General features: G+C 47.2%; 1 protein-coding gene across 2 annotated transcripts; it reads left to right on the top strand.

The window, feature by feature from the left end:
* The first annotated feature begins 10,736 nt into the window (after positions 1-10,736).
* BATF (basic leucine zipper ATF-like transcription factor) lies at positions 10,737-20,240 on the top strand. 2 transcript variants are annotated; one of them, XM_083503769.1, is made up of 3 exons: positions 10,737-11,079; positions 12,896-13,000; positions 19,630-20,240. In XM_083503769.1, the coding sequence occupies exons 1-3, from the start codon at positions 11,014-11,016 to the stop codon at positions 19,837-19,839; spliced, it is 381 nt and encodes a 126-aa protein (XP_083359895.1). In that variant the 5' UTR covers positions 10,737-11,013; the 3' UTR covers positions 19,840-20,240. The 2 variants fall into 2 exon arrangements, with proteins under 2 accessions (XP_083359895.1, XP_083359894.1); XM_083503768.1 differs by lacking the exons at positions 10,737-11,079; positions 12,896-13,000 and adding an exon at positions 13,034-15,059.
* The last annotated feature ends 4,909 nt before the right edge of the window (positions 20,241-25,149 follow it).

The raw sequence follows: 25,149 nt of genomic DNA, 5'->3' as shown, positions 1-25,149 counted from the left end.
AAAATGGTGGGGTGTGCTTTTTTTTGCTATGTTCAAAGCAACAGGAAGAACAAGCAAATAGTAAGTCTGCTGTGTGGAAAGTGTGGGGAAATGCTATTGGGTGACAGCGAAAAGGTGGAACTGCTCAACACCTACTTTGTCCAAAAGGAAAACAGTCTCCAGCCTGGTGATAATAGAAAAAAATGATGAAAGAATTCAAATTCAAATCTCCATGCCTGATGAGTTGCACCCAAGGGTACTAAGTGAGCTTGCAGATGTAATCTCTGAGCCTCTGACTATAATCTTTGAGAATTCTTGGCAAACAGCTGAGCTCCCTGCAGATTGGAGTCGGGCAAATGCTGTCCCCTTCGAAAAGGAGAAAAAAAGGGCTCAGGCCACTCCTGACTGGTCCGTTTGACAATGATACCAGGAAACATTGTAGAACAGATTATTAAACAGTCTGTCTGCGAGCACTTAGAAAAGGATGCTGAAATCCTTAAGAGCCAGCGTGGGTCTTTCAAGACCAAGTCATACCAGACTAATGATTTCTTTTTCTGATAGGGTTGCAAGCTTAGTGAATCAGGGGTTTGCTGTGGATGTAATGTATCTTGATTTCAGTATGGCTTTCAACAAAGTTCCCCATGATATTCTTGTGGAGAATCTGGTAAAATGTGGTTTAGATGATATTGTTGTTGTTTAGTCATTTAGTCGTGTCCGACTCTTCGTGACCCCATGGACCAGAGCACGCCAGGCACTCCTGTCTTCCACTGCCTCCCGCAGTTTGGTCAGACTCATGTTTGTAGCTTCGAGAACACTGCCCAACCATCTCGTCCTCTGTCGTCCCCTTCTTCTTGTGCCCTCAATCTTTCCCAACATCAGAGTCTTTTCCAGGGAGTCTTCTCTTCTCATGAGGTGGCCAAAGTATTGGAGCCTCAGCTTCACGATCTGTTCTTCCAGTGAGCACTCAGGGCTAATTTTCTTAAGAATGGATGTGTTTGATCTTCTTGCAGTCCATGGGACTCTCAAGAGTCTCCTCCAGCACCATAGTTCAAAAGCATCAATTCTTCGGCGATCAGCCTTCTTTATGGTCCAGCTCTCACTTCCATACATCACTACTGGGAAAACCATGGCTTTAACTATACGGACCTTTGTTGGCAAGGTGATGTCTCTGCTTTTTAAGATGCTGTCTAGGTTTGCCATCGCCTTTCTCCCAAGGAGCAGGCGTCTCTTAATTTCATGACTGCTGTCGCCATCTGCAGTGATCAGGGAGCCCAAGAAAGTAAAATCTCTCTTCCCCCTCTATTTGCCAGGAGGTGATGGGCCCAGTGGCCATGATCTTCGTTTTTTTGATGTTGAGCTTCAGACCATATTTTGTGCCCTCCTCTTTCACCCTCATTAAAAGGTTCTTTAATTCCTCCTCACTTTCTGCCATCAAGATTGTGTCATCTGCACATCTGAGGTTGTTGATATTTCTTCCGGCGATCTTAATTCCGGCTTGGGATTCATCCAGCCCAGCCTTTCGCATGATGAATTCTGCATATAAGTTAAATAAGCAGGGAGACAATATACAGCCTTGCCATACTCCTTTCTCAATTTTGAACCAATCAGTTGTTCCATATCCAGTTCTAACTGTAGCTTCTTGTCCCACATAGAGATTTCTCAGGAGACAGATGAGGTGATCAGGCACTCCCATTTCTTTGAGAACTTGCCATAGTTTCCTGTGCGACACAGTCAAAGGCTTTTGCATAGTCAATGAAGCAGAAGTAGATGTCTTTCTGGAACTCTCTAGCTTTCTCCATAATCCAGCACATGTTTGCAATTTGGTCTCTGGTTCCTCTGCCTCTTCTAAATCCAGCTTGCACTTCTGGGAGTTCTCGGTTCACATACTGCTTAAGCCTTCCTTGTAGAATTTTAAGCATAACCTTGCTAGCGTGTGAAATGAGTGCAATTGTGCGGTAGTTGGAGCATTCTTTGGCACTGCCCTTCTTTGGGATTGGGATGTAGACTGATTTTCTCCAATCCTTTGGCCACTGCTGAGTTTTCCAAATTTGCTGGCATATTGAGTGTAGCACCTTAACAGCATCATCTTTTAAAATTTTAAGTAGTTCAGCTGGAATATCATCACTTAGATGATATTACCATTTGGTAAATTTGTAACTGGTTGACTGACCAAACTCAAAGAGCTTTGTGGCTGAGTGGGGATTTTAACCCTAGCCTCTCAGGTCCTAGTCCAATGCTCTAACTGCTGTGCCACACTGGCTGCTTACAGGTGTGGGTAGATGAGGTGTTTAATGCAGAAGAGCATTCAAAGTTGCTATTCCCCATCTGAAGTGATATAGTTGTGAGGATGTGGGTGGCACTCTTTGTCTAAACCACTGAGCTTCTTGGACTTGCCAATCAGAAGGTCAGCGGTTCAAATCCCCACGACGAGGTGAGCTCCCTTTGCTCTGTCCCAGCTCTTGCCAACCTAGCAGTTCAAAAGCACACCAGTGCAAGTAGATAATTAGGTACCACTGCAGCAGGAAGGTAAACAGCGTTTCCATGCGCTCTGGTTTCTGTCACGGTGTCCCATTGCGCCAGAAGCAGTTTAGTCATGCTGGCCACGACCTGGAAAGCTTTCTGTGGACAAACGCCGGCTCCCTTGGCCTGAAAGCAAGATGAGCGCCACAATCCCATAGTCACCTTTGACTGGACTTCCAGGGGTCCATTACCTTTTTACCTAGTCATGAGGAGAGACTATAGCTCCTCATTCCAACTTCACTGTATTACAGGCCTCAGTCCTTATCTTTTCAGCAGGGAAGGAATATACAGTACTGTATTTATACCTTGGCTGCTCTCAGCTGTCCAGGAAGTCATCTTGTGAATGTCTCAGAAACAGGGGTCAAACCCAGCCAGGACAGCCTGTTCCCTTTTGTAGAGAAACAGCTGAGCATGAATGAGGAAAAAAGTAACCTTTGGCTATCAGAGGTTTCACTGTGGCTTGTTGTCTCAGATGAAGCTTTGGGGACAAACTCTTTTGCCAGTAACACTCACCTTGCGCTGATGTTATCACTGTTCCACAGAATGAACTCGTTGAGCTGTTGCTTGTGGTTCCTCTGGGGAAACACTCAAAGCTCCTTGACAGATCAGACTTTGCCTGTTGTTTGAACATCATGCATAATCCCAGAAGAGAAGAGAAAGAGAGCAGGTGGCTGAATTTACTGGAGATAAATTCAGCTGGAAATACGTCACTGAATTTGGTAACTGCTTTCCCATTAAATATATAACCATTTCAGCGTTGCTCCTGTCAGGAGTGAAAACTACAAACCTGCTGCTTCACGGAAGGATCCCTTGCCCAACAGAGACCACTCCTTGGTGGCCAAGGAGTTCGCAGGGGCATGGCCAAGACCGCTCTGGTTTTCTCCCCCAGTCTTCCTCCTTTTCCAGTTAGACCAATCTTCATGATGTTTGGAGGCTCCTGAACCCCTCAGGAAAAGGATCAAACCTCTATTTCACATGCATGTGTCAAAATGACTTTTCCCTTTGACCGCTTCATAATTAGTGCCATGTTTCCTGGACCTATTAGCGACCTGCATTATTGGCCCTGTTGTTAGCTCAGATCACACATCATTACTTTCGTCTCTGGCCTTTGTCCTTCATCTGGTTAGATCCTTCAGGGGCACCTGAGTCCCTCTTTGGCCAGCCCCCCCCCCCATTTCTAAAATCTAATTTTAAAAGTTGGAGAGGAAGAAGGTCAAGCATATGGTGTGGTTAGAGCGCCAGAGCAAAACTTCGGAAATCAAACAGCAGAAGTGTAACTCTCTCCCACCGAAATGTGGATTAAGAAGTGCTTAGCTTTTTTGCTCAGTTGCCCTGCTTGATTTTTCTTCACTTGAGGGATTTGCATGAAGCAGACCAGGGCTCAGCGACCAGAGAAGCAGAAGCCTCTCTCGACTATTGACGTGCGAGTGGCGTTATGGTAAGGTAATCTTTAGACAAACAGAGAATGTGAATCACTGAGCCTGTTAATTTGTCACTTGTCATGGAAGACTCGGCCCACACAATTTTTATTAACTGTTGTTTATGTTTCTATGCAAATCATTTGCTGTCACGCAGCCTAAACTACCTCATCAGCTCATTTGCATTAAATGTCAGGCATGAAAAGCTTCACACACACACACACACACAGAGAGAGAGAGAGAGAGAGAGAGAGAGTCTGACTGCTATGGATTAAAGAATTAGTCTGGGTTTATAATGCATTTTTAAAACCAGAATTTTGTCAGATGCTAGTGAAGGTGGTTAGACATATTGGGGTGGCTGGAGGTCTTTTTGGGGGGGAGAAGATGTAAGGTTGTACTTATGCTCTTTGTAATAACATTAATAGTAATAATTTTATTATTTATACATCTGGCTGGGTTTCCCCAGCCACTCTGGGCAGCCTCCAGCAAAATATTAAAAATAATAAAATGTCAAACATAAAAAACTTCCCAATACAGGGCTGCCTTCAGGTGTCTTCTAAAAGTTGTGTAACTTTGTACTCACAAAGTTTCTGTAACATTTACAGGGAGAAAGGTCTGGGTGCAAGCTGTAGACTGACTGACCTTCCAAAATACAAAGTTGGACACCCCCAAGGAATGCGAGGAGAGGAGAGAGAGAGAGAGAGAGAGAGAGCGCAAGAAGAGAAGCCACATATTAATAATATGTTTAGAAGGAGATGGGAAATAAGTCTTCTTGGATTCCTCCAAATGGTCTCCTAACTAGGATAACTGTGCACCACAGTGTTTATAACACGAAATCTTCTTTCCATTCTCCCATTATTCTGCAATATACTGAGCAGAGAAGCAAGTACTTGAATAATAATGCACAGCTGCTATGGCCTCCCTTAGAAAATCCTTGCTTCTTGCCGCTTGTACACAGGTTGAAACCTAGGCTGTAGTTTTAATCTCTGTTATCCTAACACAGATAACAGCTTCACAGTTGCTGTGATTAAGATCATGAAACCCAGGAAGCCCCATGGGGAGAAACTGAATCCCACACCTGGGTCCTTCAAGCAACCTTGTGCCAAGCAGGAACACACATGGTGGGGTGGGACCTGTGGTGATATGCCTCCCGTGTTCAAGGAATCGCTGAAGAGCATCATACCTCTAGCAAGTACCGAGAACATTTTAAAATGGGTGAGTTCTGCATGTTATTATTAGTCAATGCAGGACCAGTGGTCTGAGGTCATAGGCCCCTTACTATTTCTGCAGCAAGGTGTCTACGCATCTCCAGCATCCTAAGTCGGCCAAATCAGCACGAAAGGTGTCATGGGAAAATTGGCTCCCCGCCACTCATTCCCAGGTGGGAAATTGACCTGAAATAAATGGACAGAGACCAGGCTAAAAGCAAAAACTCTTCAACAAAGGAGATTTTTTGCTGACTGCCAGCAGGACGAATCTTACAGGTAAATAAAGGTAGCTGCATGTTACAGCCACACACCTTTTATACCTTTTACAGTCAGGGAGTTGCCCCTGCCTCTTAAAATCTTAAAACTGGGGTGCCACGGGCAACACTGGCCTCTGTCCCTCTTTCCTGATGATCACTCCCTTCCTCCTCTGATGCCCACTGTGTCATGTTGTTGTTGTTTGTTGTTGTTTAGTCGTGTCCGACTCTTCGTGACCCCATGAACCAGAGCACGCCAGGCACTCCTGTCTCCCACTGCCTCCCGCAGTTTGGTCAAACTCATGCTGGTAGCTTCGAGAACACTATCCAAGCATCTTGTCCACTGTTGTCCCCTTCTCCTTGTGCCCTCCATCTTTCCCAACATCAGGGTCTTTTCCAGGGAGTCTTCTCTTCTCATGAGGTGACTGTGTCATAGTGGTTACCTAAGAACATAAGAAGAGTTCGGGCCAATGGCCCATCTAGTCCAACATCCTGTTTTCACAGGGACCACCCAGATGCCTGTGAGAAAGGCACCAAGCAGGATCCAACCAAATCAGCACTCTCCTCTCCTTTGGTTTCCAGCAACTGGTACTCAGAAGCACTGCTGCTCCCAACCACTATTCCACCATTACTCATGGGGGCATTTCCAGAGAGTAGCATGGGCTGATTGCTTTTCGGCTGCAGGGTTCCATATTATTCGCAACACTATTTAAAATCTGTATGAAACCATTGGGGGATTTGGGGCATGATGTCACCTGTACATTGAAGACTCACTTCTCTGTTTTTCTGTGACATCTGAATCGGCTTTGGCTGTGCGAGTCCTTCGGTATCTGGACTCAGTGGTGGGTGGGATGAGAGTGAATAAACGGAAACTGGATCCTTCTTAAGCCAGAAGCTCTGTTTATGGGTGGTTTCCAGGTCCAGTAGCTTGCTCAGTAACCTATTTGTGATGGGGCTGCACTCCCAATGAAGGAGGAGGTTCATAGCCTGGGAGTGCTACTAGATTCATCATGGTTGCTGGAGGCCCAGGTGTCTGCAGTGATGAGGAGCGCTTTCTACTGCCTCTAGCTGGTGCAGCCTTTCCTGGACAAGTTGGTCACAGTGGTGTGCACACTGGTAACTTCAAGACTGGATAATTTCAAGGTGCTTGTGTTGGGCTACCTTCAAGGCTGGTCTGGAAGCTGTTAGCTAGTGCAAAAGGCAGCAGCTAGATGACTTTGTCGAGCAGCCCATTCTCAGCATATGTCACCAGTGCTGCTAGAACTGCACTGGCTGATGAAGTGCTGCTGGGTCAAGGTCTTACTTTCAGTTTAGAAGAGCCAGAACAAGCCAGGACCAGGACCACTTTGCTCCCCGTGACCTCTGCACTCAGCTGCTGGGGCCTTGTGGCATATGGAATGCTGGGGCTGACTCGCCTGTGTCATTTTTTCAGCTGTCCTACTTTTCTTCTGGCCTGCTCTTCGCTTTCAGTCCTCATCCAATTAGCAATGCATATGCAGAGTCAGTGGGGTTTTTTTTCTTTTTCAAATACGGACTGTCCCACATGATAGGTATGCAAATAAGCAGTCTACTTTTAGATTGAATTTAATACTTTTAAAAAAACACACAACAACTTAAGCTTGAAAAAAACCGAGTAAGTGTGACAACAGGTTGCCCAGGCATTGCATTTTAGAACAGCCTTTCAATTATTCTTCAAATGGGACTTCTTAGAATCAGAGTGTGCTTGGCTTAGCTTCTTTAAAAAGCGCTCAGAAGTTTCAACTGATGCAAAATTTTGCAGGAAGAGTTCTAGGAATAGTCCATGTAGGGAGCCTATTGTTGTACAGTGGTACCTCGGGTTACATATGCTTCAGGTTACATACGCTTCAGGTTACAGACTCCGCTAACCCAGAAATAGTACCTTGGGTTAAGAACTTTGCTTCAGGATGAGAACAGAAATCGTGCTCTGGTGATGCGGCAGCAGCGGGAGGCCCTATTATCTAAAGTGGTACCTCAGGTTAAGAACAGTTTCAGGTTAAGAACGGACCTCCAGAATGAATTAAGTACGTAACCAGAGGTACCACTGTACCTTCACCACCATAGCTGTCAATGTTTCCCCTTTTTTAAGGGAAATTCCCTTATTCCGAATAGGATTCCTCGCAAGAAAAGGGAAAAGTTGACAGCTATGTTCACCACTTGGCCGATCAGTCAACATTCTATGGGCTTCCCCTTCTTCTGGTTTCCTCTCGAGAGAGCATGGGAGAGCCCTGGTGTTCCTGCAGTGTTTATTTCATTTAGAAATAGGCTTGTTAAACAGGAGCAAGCACTGTGTGCACTCCTGCCGTGACACAGATCCACTGTCTCCTATCAGATCCCGTAGGAACACAGTGGAGGTTCCTGTGTGCCACAAAGTGTTGTACGGTCCTCCCAGGTTTCTGAGCCCCTCCCCAAACCTTCCAAGCCGTAGTCCAGACTTTATCCTGATATCCAGTGTCATTGTTTAATGACATGGGTGGTGCTGTGGTCTAAACCACTGAGTCTCTTGGGCTTGCTGATCAGAAGGTCAGCGGTTTGAATCTGCACAGTGGACTGAGCTCCTGTTGCTCTGTCCCTGCCTCTGCCAGCCCAGCTGTTTGAAACCACGCCAGTACAAGTAGATTAATAGGTACCACTGCGGCAGGAAGGTAAACAGTGTTTCCGTGTGCTTTGGTTTCCATCGCGGTGTTCAGTTGTGCCGGAAGTGGTTTAGTCATGCTGGCCACATGATCCAGAAAGCTGTCTGTGGACAAACGCCAGCTCCCTCAGCCTGAAAGCGAGATGAGCGCCGCAACCCCATAGTCACCTTTGACTGGACTTAACCCTCTAGGGGTCCTTTAGCTTTTAGTGCTGTGCTGTTTTTACCATCTGCATTTTTATAGAGTTGTTTTTACATCATTTCAAATTCTAACTATTGTCTTTTATATGTTTAGCTATCTGTGGTTGGGTTTTTTTGTGAGCCACCCAGGGGAAAAGGTGGGGGAGATAATATATATATATATATATATATATATATATATATATATATATATATATATATATATATATATAAAATTTCACACTGAGACGCTCCTTACATGTTTCTGCCCATGTCCTCTGCTTAGCCAGTCAAACTAATCACTGCCAGCAGGTTGTATCTCTGTCTCTAGCAACTTTTTCTTATAGAAATTGCTTGGTTCAGGTAGTGAGTTTTATTGCCCTTTACCTCCACAGATGAGAAAAAATAAGATAGAGGGTTATAACGGGAGTGGGTCTCTGGTAGCCCGCCCTGTCAATCTAGTTTATTTTTTTGTTTATGAAAAAGTTAAGTGGGATCGGCTACAGTAGAAACATTTGGAATATCCCACTGCATATTTTCCACCTATGTGAGATTGTCTATTTACTCTTATCTCCTGCTTCCTGTTACTTAACTGGTTGCTAATCGATAAGAGGACCCTTCCTGTTATATGATTGCTAAATTTACCTAGGAAAGCCCTTTGTTGAGTGACTTTGTCAGCAGCTTTCTGGAAGTCCATATACATAATGTCTACTGCATCACCACTAAGTACAAACCTGTTGAATTGCAAAGAAATCCAAAAGATTGGTGAGGAGGACTTTCCATTGCAGAAAACCACTAGTTCTTCCCCTGAAGGGCTAGGTCTTCTGTGGTTGATAATTCCTATCTTTACAAATGCTTCCCACTAATTTATTTAGAACTGATGCCATTTGGTTTGTAATTTCCTGGCTCCTCCAGGAACCCTTGTTGTATTGGCTGTTTTCCAACCTTTGAGTAAGGAGGTCAGTTTTAGTGACACATTCCAAATGTTAGTTAGTACATCATTTTCACTAAGGAGTTTTTGAGATCTCTGATGCTCTTAACAATCTAAAGATAGATATATAAATATGAAAATATCTTAACTACTTGCTTCCAGGCAAAGACAAGAAATGGAATTTGTTTCCCAATAATGTGAGAATTCTAATACCAAAGATTGTCTCCTTTGCTTGCTTACTTGCAAATGTACAGCTTTTTTAAATTATTTTTTTAAAAAAAATCACAATGGTTTGTTTTTTTACCAGTACTGAACATTGCATTTTTATTTTATTTCTATAAATATTTATATAGTGCTGAATCATAAAGATACACCACAGCCATTTACAATTGTGATGGCCTTTACAAAATATATTTGGACTGAACTGTTTCCCCCCCCCCCATCATACGGCTCCTTCACAATTCATCTTTATATAGATATCCCATACGTCAGGAAAATTCCTGACATGTCCTGGTTTTGGGGTGTAAAAATGGCGTCGGGGGCAATTTTGCCAAATTGGCAAAATGTCAGGGAAAACCTGGATGAATGGCAACGTGATAGAAAAAGTAGTGGAAACAGCAGGAGCGTAGCTAGCTGCACCAGGAGCGGCAGGGGCGGGGTGAGCCACTCATGGGGGCGCTGCAGCGTTCTGCGCATGGCGGCACCGCACAGGGGTGCTGTGGTGATCCACCCAGGGGGGCGGCAATCTGCCCACAGAGTCCATCTGGCGGATGCAAGACCCATGCTGCTGTCTTGGGCAGTGTGGGGTTCCATGCCAATCAGTCACTCCCAGGAGAGATGCGTAGCTCAGGCGTGCTGAAGGCCAGTGCCCCCCCCCCCCCGCGGTGTGACATTTTGTCACCCCACTCAAGGATGACACCCGGGACGTACCACACACCTCGCAACCCCCCTCCTACGCCCCTCAGAAACAGCTCCAAAAGCTTAAAATCACTACAGTGGTACCTCGGGTTAAGTACTTAATTCGTTCCAGAGGTCTGTTCTTAACCTGAAACTGTTCTTAACCTGAAGCACCACTTTAGCTAATGGGGCCTCCTGCTGCCGCTGTGCTGCCGGAGCCCAATTTCTGTTCTCATCCTGAAGCAAAGTTCTTAACCCGAGGTAATATTTCTGGATTAGCCGAGTCTGTAACCTGAAGCGTAGGTAACCTGAGGTACCACTGTATTTTGTGTTGAGGTCTCCCCCCAAAAGCTCAACAATTTGGGTTTGTTCCCCAAAAAGATTCTCAACGATTTTGGTGGTTTCCTAAAAAAAACAAAAACCAAAAAACAGTAATTTGGGGGTCTGCCATGTAAAAAGCCACTTTGTGGGTGTCAGGAATTTTACTTTTTGAAATATGGCAACCCTATCTTTATACTTAACAGACTTTGTTGTTTCTCCTCCTCTTCTGAGGTTTGCAATGTAGCCGAAACCGCTCTTTCTCTTCTTCTAACTGCCTTAAGTTATGCGGGTTTTTTTTCCTTTTCAGACCATTTTGATTTTCCCAAAGGTTTTTTTTTTCTTTCTCTCTCTCTCTCTCTCATTACTTTTGATCTTCGGAGTTTCCGCCCACGTGACTTTCAGTTGAGTCCCTTGCAGCTTCCGAGAAACGACAGCAGCTAAGCTCTAAAGAGAGGGAACTATCAGAGCGAGCTGCAGACTCTAGAAGGACAGGAATGTAGACGCTGGGAGAGTGTCAAAGAAAGCGACCTAGAAGTCAGAAGGAGAGGGAAAGGAGGAAAGAGGAAAACTCAATAGAAAAGTAGTGGAGGAATCACCAAAGACCACCAGGAAGCAAGAAAGGAAAGACGACAGGCAGGGGGAGCTGTAAGCCATGCCCCATAGCTCTGACAGCAGCGACTCCAGCAGCTACAGCCAGTCCTCTTCATCCAGCAAACAGGTACAGTTTGGGCAATTCCTTTTGAGTTAATTTTATGGCCGTCTCTCCTTTTTTCTAGCAGGGCTCCTGTGCCTTGAGCACAAAACACAGAAATTCAACAGATGCGGCATCTCCTAGCATGGGGAAAACTTTGCCTATAGGATTTCTGCCTGTTTATGCTTAAAGGCACCAGAATAACTCCAGAAATGAAATATGAACTCCAACGGATACCGTCTTGCCACTTTGCCAGACACTTCTCGTTCATCTCGTGTGCTGAAACAGAGAGGAACAGAATGAATGAGAAACATTCAGCGCTGTCGGGATTTTCGTAGGACTTTGAAGGAACTGATGTAGGAACAAACCCAGGAAAATGCTGTTCAGAAAAGCTAAACCAAAAATAAGAAGCTAGGCAATAGGGTAATACGAAACAGTTAAAATCAAAGCAATGCAGGGACCGAATGAGGAAGCTTGGTGATATGATACTCTTGCAGAAAAGCATCACAAGTGTCATTGATGGCTATCGTAGCAGAATAACTGTTTACAGATAGGTGGCATAAAATGTCCTCATCTGCTTGGCACTGCTCAAGCCTCTGCTGGATTGTGCCATTCTCCCTGGGGTGAAGTCACGGTCCCAAAAAAGAAGAAACTTTGGAGGTCATAGAATCATAGAATTGTAGAGATGGAAGGGACCCCATGGGTCATCTAGTCCAACCCCCTGCGATGCAGCAATCCTGCCCATAGCCATCCCTGGGTGGGCTTGAACTACCAGCCTTCTGGTTAGCAGCCAGGTGTGCTGATCAATTGTGGTCCTCTCAAGAAAACGTTGAAAGAGTTAAGATGCCGCCAGCACCACAACCACCCAAGATGGGATAAGTTTTAAAATCCTAAGATGGAGACCAGATATTTACTTTGCTAGGAACAGGTCCTTAAAACTTGAACAAATCTGTGCAAAGAGTTGATAGACTCATATACTAAAGGAAGTAGGAACCCTACAAGAATTGTTAAACACAACTCACTAAGAGATTATCCAAGGAAGGCATGAAATTACATCATTAGACATGATGTAATTTTTTAAAAAGTGAGGCAAAGGCATGTGGACAAAGACATGGGTGAATCGGTTTTTTTATCTTAACATTTATATCCCTCCCTGCTTCCTTCATGAAACCCAAGGCAGCATACGTATGATTCCCAGGTAGTCCATCACCTATTGAGAGATACTAAGCAGGCTTAAACTGGCGTAGCTTTGTAAACTGGTAGTCTCATGTGCCTTCACGCTATATCCTGGGACCATAGCTAGGTTGGGATTGGTAGGTTGGGGGACTTTTACATAAAACCCAATACTGTAGTTCAGGAATGGGGGATTTGCGGCTCTTCAGATACAGTTGGACTACGGCTCCCATCAGCCCCAGCCAACATGGCCAATGGTAAGGAATGATGGGATTTGTAGTCCAGCAACATCTGGAGGTCATCCTTCCCTGCTCTAGTTAACTGAATGTAAGATGAACACCCCAGCTGTTTTGTATTGAGAGTTCCAAAAGGGTTGTTGCTCATCTCTGATGTCTCATGGAATTAACATGCTGGTTCTCCTGATCCTTAGATGCACTTACTTCTCCTGCATTAGGAATTGGGGCAAATTTAGGCAGGGGGAGGGTCCTCTATCAAGCTGATACTGAATCTGCCATGGAGACAATGGAGGAGGAGAGAGAATTGCTGAGAAAAACGCTTCCTTCTGCTTTCTATCCCAAGATTGCCATTCTATGCAAGATCCTTACATGTACAGATGTTAAGATGGTATTCCTGTTGTCATACCTTGTACTACGTGATTCCCCTCACCCAGGAATCTTCGGATGATATGAGAAAAGTACAAAGAAGAGAAAAGAATCGTATTGCAGCCCAGAAGAGCCGACAGAAACAGACACAGAAAGCAGATACCCTGCACATGGTAAGAACTTCCATCCCCTACCCACCAGGATTTCTCTGGTATTAGCTCTGTTTCATGCAGGTGGGGTGATAAAATTGTTCCTGGACTGTACCATCACAGACTGCAGGTGGGCAATTGTGTGGCTGGGTGTGACTTTTTGTAAAAGCTCCTTTCATATAATTCAATATTCATTTTTTCGTTGCTTTAGCAATCTGCCATATAGGGCCCTCACAGGAAAAGAAAGGCTCTCTTTTCTTGATTTATGGGAGTCTAGCAGGCAAATCCCCAGAACCTTTCTCCCTTAGTATAGTTCCCCCGCTTGTTCCTATATCAGCAATGATGCCAACTCATTTCAATACTTTTATGCACTTAATAACACAGATACCACAAATTATCCAGAGCATACACCCTGAATCCCATTATATACTGTATATGCATTGAGGTGAGCATATGCATCCCTATACCTTCCACAGTACTGCAATGCTAGTACAGTGGTACCTCAGGTTACATACGCTTCAGGTTACAGACTCCTCTAACCCAGAAATAGTGCTTCAGGTTAAGAACTTTACTTCAGGATGAGAACAGAAATTGCGCAACAGCGGCACGGCAGCAGCGGGAGGCCCCATTAGCTAAAGTGGTGCTTCAGGTTAAGAACAGTTTCAGGTTAAGAATGGACCTCCGGAACGAATTAAGTACTTAACCCGAGGTACCACTGTATTGAGCATTGGGTAAAAGTAAGAAGCAATCACACATATCGAACGTTATATCTTCATGTAGAAACCAAGATACAGTATAATGGAGAAAAATTCTCACCTAGCCTTCTCTCTGATATGCTAGTTTTATGCGGGCAAGTAGTTTTTCTTTTTTGCCAGAAAGCGTCCAAGCATGCAATTCCCCACCTGCTGTGGTGCATTCCAAGTACAGATCTAGTACGCTTGTTGCTCTTCTTTTCTGTCTGAACTAGGCCCGTGACTCAGCTCTGCACCAGATCACTCACATTTATGGCCAGTGTCTTTTGTTTGTGGCTCCAGAACTGCTGAAACTGGCCACAGTTGCAAACACAACTGCTTCTGCTGTGGGAAAAGCAGTATCTGCACAACAAGAGCAGCACCTTGTCTGAAGATAAAAGAGCAAATGGGGAAGAGCCATAGCTCAGTAGCACAGCACACAATTTACACCCAAAAGGTCCCAGGCATCTCTAAGGAGGGCTGAAAAAGACCCTTGCCTGAACCCTAGAAATCTGCTGCCAGCCAGTGTCGACAATAGCATTCAGTAAGATAATGCAGAATCCAATGAGGCTGCCTTTGGAAAGATGTTTTCAGCAGTACAGTGGTACCTCGGGTTAAGTACTTAATTCGTTCCGGAGGTCTGTTCTTAACCTGAAACTGTTCTTAACTTCAAGCACCACTTTAGCTAATGGGGCTCCTGCTGCCGCCGCGCCGCTGGAGCCCGATTTCTGTTCTCATCCTGAAGCAAAGTTCTTAACCTGAAGCACTATTTCTGGGTTAGCAGAATCTGTAACCTGAAGCGTATGTAACCTGAGGTACCACTGTATGCCATGCCGCCAATCTTAATTGCAAACAGGATTTTAAAGGAGAGCCAGCCTTGTTCTCTGTACAAAACTTTTCCCCGTGTTTTTGCACCTACAAGGAGAGAGAAGCTCCCCTCCCCTTTATCTTCTGGTGAATTTCCCCATTGCGTTGCCGCTTTCCCCAGCTGCTGAAAGAAACAAGTGAGACTTTCCTTCTAGGCCAGTAGCAGGTTTCCTGTGACAGGTGGTTTTTCTGCTTCTAGATGGCAGTTGTTGACCTTCCCCACCCCCACTCCGTCTCCTTGAGGCCTGAGCCGCACGCTCTCTCGGGTCAGGATGTCTGTGGCCGAGGAAATACGCATGTATGAAAAGGGCTTGGTGACAGGCAGTGGGAACCTACAGGCGGCGGAGGATACACTGCTGTCATTTCTCATAAGTCGCCGGCTGGGGAGAGAGTGCGGCCGAGGACTGAAAATGTCATCCGCTATCAGCACGGGGCTGGGTTCTCTGCTTGGGTTTGCCCAGAACATGAGTTTACAGGAAGAAAACGTCAGTCAATCAGCCTGGAAACTCTAGAGTAGCTAGCGAAAAAAGGCTGTGAACCCCACCCACACAGACCCTTTCCCACTACCACTTCTTAGATACAGTACTGCAGTCAAAAACAGAGGCTCATTTTTATTTTTTAAATCCTGCTGGATTGCTCCAGCTGCTCTGGGTAGCTTCCAACAAAATATAAAGGAACATGGCAAAACATCAAATGTTAAAAGCTTCCTGAAATAGGGCTGCCTTCACTTGTCTACAAAAAGTCGAACAATTGCTTATCTCTTTGTTTATCTGATGGGGTGCCACCACAGAGGCCTTGTTCTCTGTAACTTCCCTTCTTGCATTGAGAGGGAATTGCCGCAAGGCCCTCAGAGCTGGACCCGTGTCCAGGCTGAACGATGGGGGTGGAGATGCTCCTTCAGGTATACTGGGCCAAGGTTGTTTAGGGCTTTAAAGGTCAGCACCAACACTTTGAATTGTGCTTGGAAAGCCCACTCCGCCCCCCCCCCCCACTTTTGGGGCCTAGCAGATGGGAGAGGTTTCTAACTGAAAACTATATCTTTAAAGAAAAAAAAATTATGATGCTTCTTGCTGTGGATCTCTTCTTTCTACAAATGTACCTAAGACCTATTTTGCATGTTATAAAAGGGCTCCAGGCAATGTACCTTGCAGAAAGCCATACTTTCTAATTTTCTAGAATGTAATGTTATATTTCTATCCTGCCTTTTGTATAAGTAGCTCAAGGGGGCACACTTGGTTCTCCTCCCCATTTTTATCCTCGCAACAACCTAATGAGGCTTAAGTTAGGCTGAGAGACAGGGACTAGTTCATGGTCACCAGTGGGAATCACCAGGTCTCCCAGGTCCTAGATGGATGCTCTAACTCAGTGATGGCCAAACTTGGCCCACCAGTGGTTTTGGGACTACAGTTCCCATCATCCCTGACCACTGGTCCTGTTAGCTAGGGATGATGGGAGTTGTAGTCCCAAAACAGCTGGAGGGCCAAGTTTGGCCATCACTGCTCTAGAACCAGAGGTTCCTATCCTGTGGTGCTCCCTTTAGTGCCTCTCCCGAAGCAGAAGTCTCTTTTCCTCCTCGACAGCCTGGATGTTCTCAACATGAGTGGTTGTTGAGAGGCACCAAATAAGCAGGGCTATTGCAATTGGTACAGCAGGCACAAAAAATAATAATTAAGTGGCCTGCAAAGGCCCTCAGCAATTTTCAAGTGGTCTACAGAAAACAAAGTTGGGGAAACCACTGCCCTGTACCACACCGGCTCACCTGATGTGTGTATTCACATGGAAACCCATAGCATGACCCCCAAGTTCTGTACACATCTGCATGGGCCACAGTTCTCTGTTGCAATTCCTGTGACTTTGGTGACTGAAAAAAAACAAGTGTCACTACAGTTGTGGGAATTGGCAACCGCAAACCTCAGAGATCATCACTTCATCTGTTGTGGAGAAAATAATTACTGGATGCCCTCCCTCCTCCTTTTCAACTTCTAGCTCTGAAGAACAGAAGCAAATTGAGTTGCACAGGAGTAGCTGGGGATACACCTCCCTGCCAGGAAAGATGAAAGGAAATAATTCTGGTAATCTAGACAGGGCTGGAAGGCAGCTAAATTATTGCCTCCCTCTCCTTTCTCTTTCAGGGCCAAACTAGACTTGACATTAAATGTGTCTTTGCTTTTAACTTTTTAAATGCAAATAACACCAGTTGGGGGAGGAAGTGATAATTATCTGGATCTTATGGCGGGTATTTAACTATTTCCTCCCCTGCTGCAGTTCTGAGGAAAATCCCTCCTCTGAAGCTAGTATTTGCATTAAAAGGAAATTCCCCTATTGGGGCCTTAAGTGATGAAGAAAGGGATTGCTTATCCTGCTCACAGGACATAGCAGGATGCAAGCTAAGACCTCTTTCTCCCTTGAGCTGCAAGTATCAGCCTGTGTTTTTCATAATGCCCACTGTTAAAAGATACAGCTAGTTTCTTGAACTGTCCTAAACTCATAATTAACTAATCACCCTCCACCAGTGGCTGACCTTGGGGTCTCAAAATTTCAGCAGCACCCTGCACGGTGCAAAAATTCAGTGCCTCTCTGCCTCTCGTGCTGCACTCTAAATCACCACCTCTGTCCTCCACCTTATAGTGAGAGCCTGCTTTCTTTTGTTGATATCTCCAATGTATCATTTCCCTGCCCTTTTCTCACTTTTACTAGCATGTTGGAACCTTGTTTACTCATTCAGGTTTCACACTGATAATGGTAATCTATCGATCTATTAAAACAGGGCTATATACAGTTCCTTGACAGGACTTCAAAATAGAGGCCTGCATAAGGGCTCATTGTCCCTTCCTAGGAAAGGAGGGAAGAGTCTGGGCTGTACAGGATTCCCTGGGGAAAGTTACCGTATTTTGCGCCCCATAAGACGCTCCGGCCTATAAGACGCACCTAGTTTTTTGGGGGGGAAATAAAGAAAAAAATTTTTATTTTCCCCCCCAGCGGGGCTGGAAGAACCAGGTCGGGGAACAGTGGGAAGGCACGCTCTGCCTCCCCGCTGTCCCCCGAGCTTGTGGGGCTGGCGATGGGGAGAAGTGCACCAGTCCCGGGAGGGCAGGCAGCTCTGTGCCGCCATCCCGAGCGGGGTGGGACTTAGCGCCCCGCTCGGGATGGCGGCGTAGACCTGCCTGCAGTCCCGCGACGGCAGGCAGCTCTGTGCCGCCATCCCGAGCGGGGTGGGACTTAGCGCCCCGCTCGGGATGGCGGCGTAGACCTGCCTGCAGTCCCGCGACGGCAGGCAGCTCTGTGCCGCCATACCGAGCGGGGCGGGACTTAGCGCCCTGCTCGGGATGGCGGCGCAGAGCTGCGCTGGTCCCAGGACCGCAGGCAGCTCTGCAGGGCCACCAGGAGCGGGGCGGAGCTTCTTCCCCGGCTCCCGGTGGCCGGGCAGAGCTGCGCTGGTCCCAGGACCGCAGGCAGCTCTGCACAGCCACCGGGAGCGGGGCGGAGCTTCTCCCCCGGCTCCCGGTGGCCGGGCAGAGCTGTGCTGGTCCCAGGACCGCAGGCAGCTCTGCAGGGCCACCGGGAGCGGGGCGGAGCTTCTTCCCCGGCTCCCGGTGGCCGGGCAGAGCTGCGCTGGTCCCAGGACCGCAGGCAGCTCTGCACAGCCACCGGGAGCGGGGCGGAGCTTCTCCCCCGGCTCCCGGTGGCCGGGCAGAGCTGTGCTGGTCCCAGGACCGCAGGCAGCTCTGCATGGCCACCGGGAGCGGGGCGGAGCTTAGCGCCCCGCTCCGGATGGCTGCGCAGAGCTTCGCTGGTCCCAGGACCGCAGGCAGCTCTGCGCGGCCACCGGGCGGGGCAGAGCTTCGCCCCCGGCTCCCGGTGGCCGGGCAGAGCTTCGCTGGTCCCAGGACCGCAGGCAGCTCTGCATGGCCACCGGGAGCGGGGCGGAGCTTAGCGCCCCGCTCCAGATGGCTGCGCAGAGCTGCGCTGGTCCCAGGACCGCAGGCAGCTCTGCGCGGCCCCCGGGAGCAGGGTCGGAGCTTCGCCCCCGGCTCCCGGTGGCCGCGCAGAGCTGCGCTGGTCCCGGGATTGCAGGCAGCTCTGCGCCACCCTCGGAGCCGGTCTCCCGAGGGTTGCGCAGAGCTTCCTGAAGCCTGGAGAGCGAGAGGGGTCGGTACGCACCGACCCCCCTCGCTCTCCAGGCTTCAGCGAAAGCCTGCATTCGCCCCATAAGACACAGGCACATTTCTCCTTCATTTTTGGAGGGGAAAAAGTGCGTCTTATGGGGCGAAAAATACGGCACATGCTTTAAATCAGGGGTAGCCAACTCCCAAGAGACTCTGATCTACCAACAGTTAAAAACTGGCGGTGATCTACCCCCTTTTTTGAGGTTCTGGTCTAAGTTGTTGAGATTTTTTAGGGAGGAGGAAAGCCCCGTTTTTAGGGGTTCAGCCAGATCCGCTCCACTTCCCAGTGTGGAGGAGCTGCGGTGGACCGTGTGGCCATCCACTCCCCACCGGGGACGGGGGACTTTGTCCCCCATTGCCCAGGGGATCCCGGCCACGTCAGAGCCTGGCTAGCCAATCCGCTGGCCAGGAGGGCATGGCCGGGGCAGTTTAAACGGAGGAGCGAGCCGGAGGACTTCCTCTTGGACCGGACTTCCTGCACAGCGGGCAGAAGTCAGATATAGTTGAGTCCAATCAAGGCCTAAGCCAATACCGCTCACATTCTGTAATTCAATAAAGTTGTGGCCAAATATGCCCAATAACATAAAATTAATATCTGTGTCCTGGTGCGAGTTATTTCCCAATGAGGGGGTGCCTGAGGGGTCTCGATACGCAATAGATCACGATCTACCTGTTGGACATGCCTGCTTTAAATGTAATATAATTTTATGGTGTGGATGCAACTTCCTTCTTTCATCCTCTTTTACCTCAGTTTTTCCTCGCCGTGTCACCTACATAAAATTAGGCCAAGGTTTGCATTTGGCCCTTCAGCCAGTGGACTGCCCCCATTTTCTTTCTCCATGGTGGGCCTGCAGTTTCTAACTGATTCCCTCCCCCCTTTTCTTTAAAGGAGAGTCAAGACTTGGAGAGGCAGAATGCTGCTTTGCGCCGGGAGATCAAGCAACTGTCAGATGAACTGAAACACTTCTCTGCCATGCTGACTTCGCACGAGACTCACTGCTCCATCCTCCATACGCAGCCCCCAGCACCCACCGAAGTGCTTTTCACGCCACTCCCCTTTCCCCAGACCCACATCAGTGCCCCATGTTTCCAGCACTGAGAGCAACTTCTAGGACTGGGAAAAGTTTGCAGAATCCGTGCCTGGACAGAAGGAGGAGGAGGAGGAGAGATGTACTTCAGCACTATGGACCATTTGGGGGGTGGTATTCCCATATATCTGTTGGCAGGTGCTGTTCTGAGTAAGGAGTAAAATGTCAGTAGGATTTGGCCTTTGTGAAGAACCTGTGACATGCTAGACTCACCTGCAGGGTATTGTGTGTGTGATTTAATGTACAGTAACCGCTATCAGTACTGTTCTGTTGTTTGCACTGATCTTCTTATCACAGAGCCTTGTACGATAAGCCATGTTCTGTTGTAAAATGTATACTAGTGGTTCTGTGGACACAGAGACCAAAGGTGTTGTTCCATTATTTTTTAAAATAAAGATCTCTTTTTTATATATATACAGTATATACGGTATATATAAGTTTAATGTTTTATTTTTAAAACCTGGCCTGACCTTCCCCTGCAGAGTTAAGAAACAACGAGACAAGGAAAACTGGGCAAGGAAGCCACTGTGAATTGTTGCTGCATATTCAGGACAAAATACATGTTCTACATGATGAACAATGCTGTGCTTGGGGTTTTGTTTGCTAAACAGCAGCCACAGAGGAGACCAAGGCGGACTAAGACTGCAGTGGTGGTCAGGGAATTCCTGTCCCAGCCAAATTCCTCACCCACAGCTGCTATTTGCCCTGGGAGGAAGTCATTCTGAGGCTGCTTCCAGATTGTCACTACTTTCCAGGTGGGATTTAAGTATATGCTGGCAAATTTAGGGTTGTACAGTGAAAGTGGACTATTAACTCTTCCAACCACAACAAGCCCACTTCCAAAAATATCAAACTTTCTGTGGTAACTTGTGACAGGGAAATGCACTAGCAAGTTTGGGGTGGCAATTGAGCGGTGCATCGTGTAATAACCTTCCTCCAAACAAGCAGACACCCCGAAAAGTTTTTGCAAATAAATCAGGACAAACGCTCAGTAAAAAGGTGGTCTACTCTGGTGGATAGAAAAATCTGGTCCTGAAAAATGTTGTAATAGTTATGCAATACACAGAGGCAGTGAGCTGTGTAGTTACATTACTAATTGGTTTGGGAGGTACAGTACAGCGAAGCTATGGCACAAATTCCATAAAGCCAGGCATAATCTGTTCTGTCTTTTGAAATAATTACATAAAAACACCAAAGTTGAAGTATTTCCTGTTACCTCTAGGATTGCACCTTTCCCCCTCTGATGGGAGCTCCTGTCCAGTCCTCCATATAGCTGCAGTGGAGAACTTGAGGCTGCATCTCTGCACATTAAAGATAGCTTCCATTGAGAAAATTGGGCCTGATAAATACTAGTTAAAACTTGTTTAAGGGAACATGGGCGTATACAGGATTTTTGTTGGGGGGAGGCAGGACTTTGGGGGGGCAGAACCATCATGATTGGTCAGTTACTTAAGCACTTCTATTGTTTTACTTGATGGGGGGGCAGCTGCCCTTCCCTGTCCCCCTGACTACGCCCATGTTAGGGAAGGTGAGGGAGAAAGTGAGAAGCCTGCAAAATTCCTGATGCCTGCTTGTGTGCTTTAAGCAGCTGCTCCCATTCCCTGTCTTACTAGTTTTCCCAGTGATTTTTCTGATCTGAGGAGGATTTGAGGCTGTGGTAATTCTCAGCTGCAACATTCTTTGGTAGAATAACATCCACACTGTGTCTTTTTGTCCAGAAAGGGTCTTGTGTGAGAAGCTTTGATAAACAGAGAACATATTGTTCTCCTGCTGTGAAGCAAATACTATTGTTGCATAAAAAACTGTGCTTGGGTTGCCATAATTCCCATACGGAATACAAAAATGGCAACTTTGGGCATAACTAAAAAAAAAAGCTCCTATCACCAGGGTTTTCACTCCACACCCAACCCAGTGATCTCTCATTTGCCTTGCATAAAAAGGTAAAGGTACCCCTGCCCGTATGGGCCAGTCGTGACCGACTCTAGGGTTTGCGCGCTCATCTCGCTCTAGAGGCCGGGAGCCGGCGCTGTCCGAAGACACTTCCGGGTCACGTGGCCAGCGTGATGAAGCTGCACTGGCGAGCCAGCACCAGCGCCACGCACAGAAACGCCGTTTACCTTCCCGCTAAGTAAGCGTAAGCGGTCCCTATTTATCTACTTGCACTTAGGGGTGCTTTCGAACTGCTAGGTGGGCAGGAGCTGGGACCGAACGGCGGGAGCTCACCCCGTCGCGGGGATTCGAACCGCCGACCTTACGATCAGCAAGTCCTAGGCACTGAGGTTTTACCCACAGCGCCACCCGCGTCGTAGATATGAAAAGCAGGGGTGGATCTCTCTAAGGCTCTCTAACTGGCCCTCAAAGACTCTCTCCAGGCCACGGTCCCTTCCCAGCTGCACCGCCTACCAAATTTGCTTTGCACACACCCCTCCAGTGCTTTCCCCTATTTTGTCCTTGAACTCTGATCGGTCCTCTTGCTCCCTTCGAAGGGGAACAGAGAGGGATGTGTAGACACTGACTAGCCTACTGTACAAAGGTAAAATTTGCATTCATTGCTCTGCCCTCTTGAGGCTCTGGCCCCACTCACCCCTGGCATGTGGCCCCTAGAACATTGCCCGGAAGGGAATGTGGCCCCTAGCTAAAATATGCAGTATTCCCCACATCTGCCAAGAATCATGGGGGCAAGTGGGGATGGAAAGCCCCATGAAATGTCCCTTGGACCTTTGAAATACCCATTTATAGTAGAGGGAGGGGAACTATAAGGCACTCATACAAAAACTACTAGTGGGAAGTCATGCCTAAAAATAATTTTTTAAAAAGACACTTCAGATGGGCATATTAGGAAGCTGCCTAATTTGGTCCATCTAGCAAAGTATTGTATATATTGACTGACAGCCGGTGACTCGCTAGGATTTCAGACAGGAGTCTTTCTCAGTCCTACCTGAAGTTTGTTTCTTTGCTTTTTTCAAATCTATGCTTCCAGGTGCCGTAAGAAGGCTGCAGAGATAGTGCAGGACAGTACGCACCCCGGAAATTATCTCTTTCAGCTTCTGCCTTCTGGAAGAAGGTACAGGGTTATAAAGACTAGGACTAGCCGCCTGAGAAGCAGTTTCTATTCAAATGCGATTTTGGTTTTAAACGCAGTGTAAAGTAGTCTCTATGGGAGTATATTGAATTTAATTATGGGGTATCAGAGTTTTTAGGGGGCTAAACAGGCTGGGATAGCTGGGATAGCAGGCTTGTTGGTTTTTCAATGTCTGATGTAGATTTGTTCAATTTTGTTGTTCTGTATGGGGCAATGACAATAAAGATTATCGTAATGTATCGTATTTATATATAAAAAATAATATACCACTGTAGCCTCCAAGCAATGTAAGGATTGAATCTGGAACCTCTTACACTGAAAGTATGTGTTGTTGTTGTTGTTTAGTCGTTTAGTCGTGTCCAACTCTTCATGACCCCATGGACCAGAGCACGCCAGGCACTCCTGTCTTCCACTGCCTCCCGCAGTTTGGTCAAACTCATGCTGGTAGCTTCGAGAACACTAACCAACCATCTCGTCCTCTGTCGTCCTCTTCTCCTTGTGCCCTCCATCTTTCCCAACATCAGGGTCTTTTCCAGGGAGTCTTCTCTTCTCATGAGGTGGCCAAAGTATTGGAGCCTCAGCTTCAGGATCTGTCCTTCCAGTGAGCACTCAAGGCTGATTTCCTTAAGAATGGATAAGTTTGATCTTCTTGCAGTCCATGGGACTCTCAAGAGTCTCCTCCAGCACCATAATTCAAAAGCATCAATTCTTCAGCGATCAGCCTTCTTTATGGTCCAGCTCTCACTTCCATACATCACTACTGGGAAAACCATAGCTTTAACTATACGGACCTTTGTTGGCAAGGTGATGTCTCTGCTTTTTAAGATGCTGTCTAGGTTTGTCATTGCTTTTCTCCCAAGAAGCAGGCGTCTTTTAATTTACACCACTATTAGTGATGGCCCCTCCCCCTATTCTGAGGCAAGTATTCCTTGTGGGATTAGAAGCCAGAGATCAGAATTAAGAATTTAAGAAGAGCATCCTGGATCAGGACTATGGCCATTTAGTCCAGCATCCTCGAAGTGGCCAGCCAGAGGCCTGTGCGAAACCTGCAAGCAGGACTTGAGCGCAACAACCCTCTCCCCTCCGGCAGCTGCCAGCAACTGGTATTCAGAATTCGTAAGGCGAGGTCTTGTATAGTAAGCAGTGCTCATACTGAACGAAGAGGCTATTGCCATGTCATTGTGTAATGCCAGGAGGCCAAGTATCGGGAGATCAGATGGATTTGAACTTCAAGTCAATGGAGTAAAGCAAGCAAGCATACAACAAGCCGCAAAACCCAGGAGACTGGTCAGTGTGAGAATAAAGGTAGAGGAAATGTAAAGAAGGAGCAAAACTAGGTACAAAAAGGAGGTTAATTTACCTGCTGGAGGAGAAAGTTTGGAATCTGTGTCAACAGTTGGAGGAAGAAGTTGAGGAGGACTAGAGGAAGACCCTACTGCATGGCTCTTTAAAGTTTTAAATAGTGTCTTGGTTTTTCTCAGATGGTAATAAACAATGCTTTAGCGTATCATTTGTCCAGCATAACCAAATATGAGTTTTTCCATCTTTGAGAGATGACCAACCTGGCCTCAACCAATAAGCAAATTACAGGCATTTGCAATCAAGGGTAGCATTATCCCTTTCAAACACAGAAGAAAAGCACAGTTTAGGATCTTATCCTAACCACGTTCTCTAGACCAGTGTTTCCCAACCGGTGTTCCGCGGCACACTAGTGTGCCGCGAGATGTTGCCTGGTGTGCCGCGAGATGTTGCCTGGAGGGAGGCGGGCGAGTCCAAAAAAGGTTGGGAAACACTGCTCTAACACATGCCAGCCGGGGTCTGCCTCCGCGTTGCATCAGCTTCCTCGCTCTCGGCGCTCTGCTTGCCAGCCTGGTGGCCTCTGCCCCGCCCCGAGACTGGAAGGGAGGGGCGGGGCTTCCACTGCGGCTGCGTCTCTGGCTCTTTCGACTCATTCCTCCTCCGAGTGGGCTTGAAAGAGCGGCCGATGGATGAATCGGCCGGCGACCCTGAAGCCTTGTGCAAAGTAGAGGAGGCGGAGAAGCGACGGCAGGGAGCTTAGGCGCCGCATCCGGCTCATTGCGGGAAGTCAAGATGGCGGCGGGTAAGTGTGGGAAGCAGCTTTTTCCCTCCGCCGCCCCCCTCTCACCGGGAATAAAGGGGGCCCCGCTGGGGGGTGACGTTGTAGAATGCAGAGTTCTTATTTTGGGAAGGTTTGAGGGGTCGGACTAAGCGGGTTGGG

This window comes from Podarcis liolepis (assembly GCF_965112155.1).
Source record: "Podarcis liolepis genome assembly, chromosome: 1".
NCBI lineage: Eukaryota > Metazoa > Chordata > Lepidosauria > Squamata > Lacertidae > Podarcis > Podarcis liolepis.
The sequence above is the reverse complement of the archived record's forward strand: the minus strand, read 5'-3'. Positions and strand labels throughout refer to the sequence as shown.